Consider the following 7,658-nt stretch of genomic DNA (forward strand, 5'->3'; position numbering starts at 1 on the left):
GCCCAGAGTGTGGCTGTGGGGGGGTCTGTGCAGGGCTGGGGCTTCACTGGATGATCCTGGTGGGTGCCTCCAGCTCAGGACAGTCTGTGATTCCAGGATTCTTCCTGCAGGGTACAGACGGTGCCCCTGGGGTGAGGGGACAGCCAGGACAGGAGGGCCCTGGGGTAAGTAAGTCCATGGGAAGGGGGTGGTTGGGTGTGGAGTGCTCTCATCCTGCCCCTCACACCCCACAAACCCTGCAGGGAATTTCCTGTTACCCCCAGCTTCCCACGGGGCCGTTGGAAACGCCAGCCCTGTCCCTGTGGCCGCACTCCTCGTCCCCAACGCTCCTCTGACCCTCCTGCTTTCAGGGACCTCGATCTTTATGCTTTCCCTAAGGATTTCTGAGCAGAGATAGCCCAGCCCTGCCCATCCCTTCCCTTTTCCCAGGGGGTTTGGGTGCTCAGCTGCCCTTTCCAAAGGCTTGGGGCCGCCTGACCTCCCTCCTGCCTGGCCTAGGTGTCCCTTTCTCATGTCCCCAACCCACAGAGCTGAGAGCTGGGGTGTGGAATGGGGTCAGGGATGTGGGGTGGCATGTGGGGGGTGCATTTTGGAGTCTGACAAGGACCTCATCCTTATCTTAGGGGCAGCCTTGGGAGGGTTTGTGCATTTTCTGGTCCCTTTTTGGGGAACAAATCCCACTGTGGCATCTCAGCAGAGCCAAACTGGTGCCTCCCATTGACCATCCCATCACATCCCATCCCATCCCATCCCATCCCATCCCATCCCATCCCATCCCATCCCATCCCTGTGGGAGGGTTGGTGTTTCCAGGAGCATGTGCAATACTTCCCTTTGTGTTTTTCTTTTGTAACTCACATTCCCTCTCTCCCTGAAGGGTTTTCTTGGCCTGCCAGGTCCAAGAGGTGCCCAAGGAGAGCGGGTGAGTGGTGGCATCTGTGGGATCCCTGCTTGGGATGCAGGAGAGCCGTGGCAGAGCAGCCCAAAGCTGCAGCTCCATGTTCTTTGGACTTGATGTTGGAATAGGTGGCAGCTGGAGTTGTTTGGGAAGGCAGAGCTGAGCTTGGGCTCAGAGGAGCTTTTAGACCTGAGAGTGTCCTGAGGGATCAGCTGCCTTGGGGAGGCCCAGGGAAGTGGGAATGTTTGGCCTGAGTTAAGGAACCCAGGAGTGTTCCTTAAGGATAAGACACTTGTCACTGTTTTGGTGGTGCCAGAGATGCCACCACCAGCAGGCAGCTGGGACTGGCATGAGGTGCTGGGGTTGCTTTGGTGGGGATTGAACCCAAAACCCTGGAGCCTCCCCAGCATGAAGAGCAGATCCAGCAGCTCCCAGCTGGGAAAGGCCCATCCACACAGAATCACAGAACCACGTTGGAAAAGACCTTTGAGATCATCAAGTCCAACCTATGACCCAACCTAACACCTCCTCATCAACTAAACCATGGCACTGAGTGCCACATCCAGGCTTTTTAAAAACACATCCACCACCTCCCTGGGCAGACGATTCCAGTGCCCAAAATGCAGAGGAAAGCCCTGACAGGAACAGGGCAAAAGTCCCTTTATTTGGTGCCAGAATCAGATCCCAGCTTGCAACAGGGGTTTCTCAGTTTAACCTTCACTCGCAGGGCTGCCGAGGTCCGGGTGGAGCCAAGGGAGATTTGGGAGCCAGAGGAAGCAAGGTACGGATTCCCAAGGCTGTGGAGCCTCCAGCTGCTCCCTCTGTTGTTCAGATTCACCCCAGCTGTGGGTGGGTTGGGGTGGCTGCCCGAGGACCCCAAGCATCTGCTGGATTTTGGGGACAGTGACAGCCAGGCAGCTCATCCTGTGTTGATCCCACCGCCTGATCCATCCTTCCCTGCTCCATCTCACTTGGGATGTTTAAAAATTTTATTTCCCCATTTTTGGTGCCCCAGGGATGCTGGGGGAGGAGAGTTTGGGGTGTTCACCCCTGCCAGTGATGGGTTCTCCAGGGGAATTCCTGCCCGCGGATCAGGGAATTGCTGTCCCTGCTTCGTGACATTCTGTGTTTTATCCCTCCAAGGGCCCACGAGGAGCACAAGGAGCAAAAGGCCCCCCAGGGACCCGGGGCCAGGGGGGCTTGCAGGGCTTCCCTGGCCCCCGAGGGGCGGCGGGGCCGCGGGGACCGGACGTGAGTGCCGCTGCTGGGCTGGGGTGTCCTGGGGTGGGAACACACACACGTGGCCTGTGTCCCAGCATGGGGACAGCCCTGAGGGGGCAGGCAGTGTGGCCGTGCTGATTTATGGGATCTCTCCTAAGGGATCCCTTTAACGGCATCGCCCACAGGGAGCTTGGCCCAGAGCCCCCACCCTTGGGGCTGCAGGTGCCCCCAGCACCCTCACCGAGCTTTGCCCTGGGTGCTGCAGCTGTGCCGCCATCCCAAAATTCGCTGCTGGGTTCTCTGATGTCAGAGCAGCTCCAGGCAGAGGATTCCCAGCCCTCCCCAGCTGCCTCAGCCCCGGCAGCTCTGCAGGATCCCGCTGAGTCCCTGCTCCCAGCCAGCTCCTTGGCAGGTTTTGGGAGCAGAGGACTCGGGGATTTCTTGATCTGTGCCCCTCTCTGACTCCTGCCTGGCTCCCTGCTCCTGGAGCCTGTGCTGGCAGCCCTGAAGCGCTTTGGGAACGCTTTTTCCTGCAGGGAGCTGTCTGGGTGACTGAACCCACCTCCAGATCTGTGTTTGAGCTGGGAACTGAGGCCAGGCTGGCTGCTGATCTCTAGTGATTCCCAGCTTCTCAGGAAAAGGAGGATTATATTCCCACCCACCTTTCCAGTCTGCAGGGGATGCCCTCCCACTCCCAGGCCTTCCTGGATCTGCTCTTTTGCTCTTCAGGATGAATAACAAGTCCTCCCACGTCTCCAGGAGCTGGGGATGCGGCAGGAATCCTCTCCCTGCCTTTTCCACCCTCCCAGGCAGCACAGGGGCTGGAGCAGGCAGGAGCCTTGGCACAGCATTCCTTGGAATTGCCTTTAATTTGTCCATCAGGAAACAAAAAAATTCAACTTTGGGCCACATCAAACTGTTGAGGTTTTTCTTTCTGCCCAGTTTTTTAACCCTGGGGGATGGGGGAAGTCCCCACTCCCACCGCAAAGCTGGTGACATTTACTAATGTCACCTCTGCTCACGCTCCCAGTGTTTTTCCCTCCACCAGCACCAGACTGGTGACTCCCCCGGGATCAGAGGCTGTGTTTTCCCTGGATCATTCCTCCCCTCTCTCCCGGCAGGGGGAAGAAGGCCAGATCGGCCCTGCAGGGCTGAACAGCAGTGAGGGACCCAAGGTCAGCACCAGAATCTGCTGCTTTCCCACGGGCTGCCACTTCCTTGCATGGAAAACAGGGACGTGGCCGCCCTGCCAGGGTCCCAGCACCCAGGGACACCCTCCTGGGGAGGGTCTCCAGCCTTGTGGCCCCCTCCCTGTGCATGGCATCCCCCTGACCTGCCCCTGCCCCTATGGCTGAGTCCCCCTGGGGCTGCAGGCCTGGGGGACACCTGCAGATTTGCACTGTCTGTGTTTCCCTTTGTGTGGATTTTAGGGATGCCAAGGACCTGATGGCCCCAAGGGAACCCCAGGACCACGGGGAGCCCGGGTAACTAACGGGGGGGCTGGAATTTGGGGCTGGATCTTGGAGCATTTTTGGCTGTGAGGGATTGAAACAACCCTGGATTGAACATCCCTTGCTTGGCTTGGGATGTGCTGGGGCAGAGCACATCCACATCCTTCAGGCACCAGATTTTCCTCCCAGTGTGCAGCTTTGCCGCTGGCAGATGGATGTTTTTGTGATTCCTGGTGTTTTCCAGGGCCGTGTGGGGCAGCGTGGGCTGGTTGGAGTCCCTGGACTGCCCGTAAGTAGAGGATATCCCACATCCCTGTGCTGCCGTGTGGAGCTGTCGGCTCTGGGACATGGGAGCAGCATCCTGGGATGTGGCTGGATCAGAGGGTCGGGAATTTGCACAGGGAATGCCGGGGATGAGCAGCTCAGGCTGTTGCATGTTGAATTTTGACAAACCACTCGCCCAACCCCACAACTTCCCCTGGAACGCTGAGCACAGAAAATTCCAGGAAAGAGCTTTTCAAGGAAGCTCTGTTATCCGGAGCCATACTTGGTGAAGGAGCCAGGAATGGGGCAGGAGGAGGGAAGACCCAGCCAAGGTGTTCCTGGTGGGAATGGCTTCCCTCCCACACGGATGTTATTTTCTGTCCAAGGTGGGAGGAGCAGGGAGGAGCTGCAGGAGGAACCCACAGCTCCCACAGGCAGTGCCACTGCTGATGTCCCACCTTGGCACCCTGGAGGGAGGCTCTGGGGCTGGAGGAGCCCTTGGAGGGGCCACCCTGAGACAAAACTCTCCTTGCAGGGCTCGCGGGGTGTGCCAGGAGCGGAGGGCGCAGAAGGAAAGCCCGGTACACAGGTTCCCATCCTGCATCTGTACTTGGGGGGGGACAGGGGCTGGGATGTGGGGATGGGGACAGCTGAGCACATGGGGACACTTCCCAGCCTCCCAATCACATGTGGGAAGAGACCTTGATACCATCCATGGGGACACTTCCCAACTTCCCAATCACATGTGGGAAGAGACCTTGATGCCATCCATGGGGACACTTCCCAGCCTCCCATCCCTGTGTGGGACAAGACCTTGATGCCATCCATGGGGACACTTCCCAACCTCCCATGCCCGTGTGGGAAGAGTCCTTGATCCGTGGACCTGGCCCTGATGGGGACTGGGAGAGGCCGTTCTGCCTCTCCATCCTCATCCTTGTCCTCATCCTGCAGGGTCACCCAGGGGTCGTGGGCAGCCCAGGCAGGAGGGGACCATCGGTGAGTAGAGCTGATTTCTGGCCTTCCATCCATCTGCTCAGCTTTATCCCTTTGGGAATGTGCCTCCAAAGCATGTCTGTGGGATGGGGTGGAGCAGGAATCCTGCTGAGGGGGGAAGGATTTGGAACACCCCTGGCACTGCTATCCTGGACAGATCCAGCAGCAGTGGGGCTGGCAGCGGGTTTTCCCTTCTGCAGGATTCTGTATATTTATCTTTGCTCTGAAATTAAAAAAAAAAATCCTCAAAAGAGAGTATGAGAACTGGGTCAGAGACACACCTGAGTGTCTGGGGGCACGAGTGGGTGTCATGTGTATCCAACTGTGGTGATTCCGTGAGGAATCCAGGAGCTGGATTTTAGGGAAAAGCCTCAGGGCTGAGTCTCTCCATCCTCCTCTCCTGCCTTCCCTCCATGGCTCCTCTGCTACCCTTTCCCCCAGGGATTTGCCGGTTTGCCAGGGAGCCGTGGGCACACTGGAATTCCTGGATCCATAGTAAGGGAAAAAAAATGTTCCTCTGTGTGAACTCTGTGTTCTCCTTGGGGGGATGTCAGTGGGGCTGGTGCTGCTGGTGGGGAATGTGGGACTTTCCTTGCATCGGGGCATCTGTAGGACCTGACCTTACCTGGCTGATAAAAACATTAAAAAGCTGCAGTGGTGGAAATAACTGGGGTAGGGAAGAGCAGAATCATTCCCCCAGGGAATCAGCCTGCTCCAGGTACTGTGCAGCCTCCCTGAGCCCAGCATGGTGTCCATGGGGAATGGCAGCTCATGGAAACCCTCCAGGGAGCTGGCCCTGGGTCCTGGGAGGAGATGCCAGTGGCAGAGGGTGGCACAGGGGCAGGGGGAGGGCACTGGAGCACTGCCCAGGCTCCCCAGGGAATGGGCACGGCCCCGAGGCTGCCAGAGCTCCAGGAGCGTTTGGACAGCGCTGCCAGGGATGCCCAGGGTGGGGCTGTTGGGGGGTCTGTGCAGGGCCAGGGGTGGGACTCGATCCTGGTGGGTCCCATCCAGCTCAGTGATCTGGGATGGAGACCTGGAACACCTCCTGGAGCTGGAACAGCTCCTCCCTGATTTCAGGGAAAAGCCCCAGTGCTGCCTTCACCACTCTGAGCCCTTCACCTGTGCTTTGGGTCGGGCTCAAAGCCAGGCCTGAGCCTCTCCATCCTCCTCTCCTGCTGGCCTTGAGAGCGAGGATTGTCACCTTCCCTGGTGACAGCCCTGCCAGCCATGGGGGCCGCTGTGCAGAGCCACCAGGACTGGCCACAGTGGCCGAGTTTGTCCCCTGTGACCCTGCTGGCCCCAGGTGACCCCTGGCTGTGAGCTCAGGGGCAGCAGTGGGGGCTCGGTGGGGCTTGGTGGGGCTCATCCCCTCTCAGCCCTTGGCTGATACCTCCTCCCCAAACAATCCCAAAGGGCTCTCCAGGAAAGCCTGGACCTGATGGAGACATGGGTTCCCTGGGCCCAAAGGTGAGAACTGGGGTTTGGGGGGGCCCTGAGTGTGTTTGGGGGACTGGTGGTGGTGAACAGCCCCCAGAGGCTCTGGGCTGCCACGGGGACACCTGGGGGGATCCCACGGACTCAGCCCAAGGGCTCACCAGATCCCATGGGATCACTGAGGAAGGGAGGGAGCCTGACTGCATCCCGGGAGTGGGGGTTGCTAATTCCCTTGTTTTGCCTGGCAGGGGCTGCCTGGGAAGCCCGGCCTGGAGGGGCCACAAGGACCTGTGGGCACCTTTGTAAGTGATGGAGCTGCCCACGGAGGGGACACGGCGGTGGCTGGACTGGGAGGGGGCTGGAGCAGCCTCCAGCTGGGCACTCCCCATCCTCCCAAGGCTCCTGCCTTTCCCTCAGCCACCTTTTCCCTAAAATCCAGAGGTGCCAGGCAGCCCCAGCTGCCTCCTAACCCCGAGCTCTTCCCAGGGCTACCCAGGACCTGCCGGAGACCGTGGGAAATTGGGACGCAGGGGAGACAAGGTAGGGATGGGACACCCACTCCAGCACTGGGGAGTCTGGGCTTTGGGAGCATTCTTGGGATGAGTTTTGAACCCAGTGGATGGGTTTGGAGGTGTCCAGAGTCTCCATCAGCCACGGTGGGAGGAGAAGAGCTGCATCTGTCTCCCACAGCAGGTGAACCAGTGGTTCTCCAGCACTTCCTCTGCCCAAACACCTCTGGATTGTTCTAAGAGCTGCTTTTTTGTTTGTTTTATTGTGCTTTCTAAAGAGGTTTTTGCATTAAAACAGAGGCAAGGGAATCTTTCTTGCCTCCTAACAGGGAGAAAGGGGAGCTCAAGGTCCACCAGGATTTCCAGGAAAAGCTGGTCCAAAGGTAAGAGCTGTTTGCCGCTGTTCTGGGCAGCTCCAGCTCCTTGGAAAATCACCCAGCAAATTCTCTGTGCTCGGCTGGGAATGAGGAAAACAGGAACTCTTTGCCATGGGGAATGGTTGCCAATCTTGCAGCTAAACGGGGAGGGGCACTCAGCCAGGGCTGTGTCACTGAGGGTGCTCTTGTCCCCCAGGCCCTGCCAGGTCCCCCTGGTCCTCGTGGTGCTCCCGGCTCCCAGGTAGGGCTTTCCATGCTCCCTGTGTTCCTGGCTGCTCCGATCCCTCTGCATGGACGTGTGACCTGCAGTATACCCCCTGTGCTGCCTCCTGCATGGATGCATCCCAAACCCGTTTTTGGGAGCAGGCAGGACCCTGATCCCACTCCCTGCTGGCTGGGTTCTGTCCTGATGCAGCACAGACACCGCTGAGATGGTCCCAAGACATTGGGATTTATCTGAGCAAGGCCTCACCCCGATCTCAGTCCCTTGGTCCCCCTTTTCCAGGGACA

At 58.8% G+C, this 7,658-nt stretch overlaps 1 protein-coding gene across 1 annotated transcript in view; it reads left to right on the forward strand.

Annotated features, from left to right (window-relative positions):
- LOC103619785 (collagen alpha-1(I) chain-like) overlaps positions 1-7,658 on the forward strand; it is a 59,687-nt gene that overhangs the window by 40,570 nt on the left and 11,459 nt on the right. The window contains exons 24-38 of the mRNA XM_017740338.1: positions 111-164; positions 876-920; positions 1,624-1,677; positions 2,040-2,147; positions 3,239-3,292; positions 3,548-3,601; positions 3,813-3,857; positions 4,368-4,421; positions 4,784-4,828; positions 5,267-5,320; positions 6,242-6,295; positions 6,511-6,564; positions 6,749-6,802; positions 7,101-7,154; positions 7,345-7,389. Coding sequence (XP_017595827.1) covers positions 111-164; positions 876-920; positions 1,624-1,677; positions 2,040-2,147; positions 3,239-3,292; positions 3,548-3,601; positions 3,813-3,857; positions 4,368-4,421; positions 4,784-4,828; positions 5,267-5,320; positions 6,242-6,295; positions 6,511-6,564; positions 6,749-6,802; positions 7,101-7,154; positions 7,345-7,389 — 828 coding nt within the window. The remainder of the gene's footprint in view (positions 1-110; positions 165-875; positions 921-1,623; positions 1,678-2,039; positions 2,148-3,238; positions 3,293-3,547; positions 3,602-3,812; positions 3,858-4,367; positions 4,422-4,783; positions 4,829-5,266; positions 5,321-6,241; positions 6,296-6,510; positions 6,565-6,748; positions 6,803-7,100; positions 7,155-7,344; positions 7,390-7,658) is intronic.

The sequence above is a fragment of the Corvus brachyrhynchos genome, unplaced genomic scaffold (assembly GCF_000691975.1).
Source record: "Corvus brachyrhynchos isolate BGI_N302 unplaced genomic scaffold, ASM69197v1 scaffold305, whole genome shotgun sequence".
Classification (NCBI taxonomy): domain Eukaryota; kingdom Metazoa; phylum Chordata; class Aves; order Passeriformes; family Corvidae; genus Corvus; species Corvus brachyrhynchos.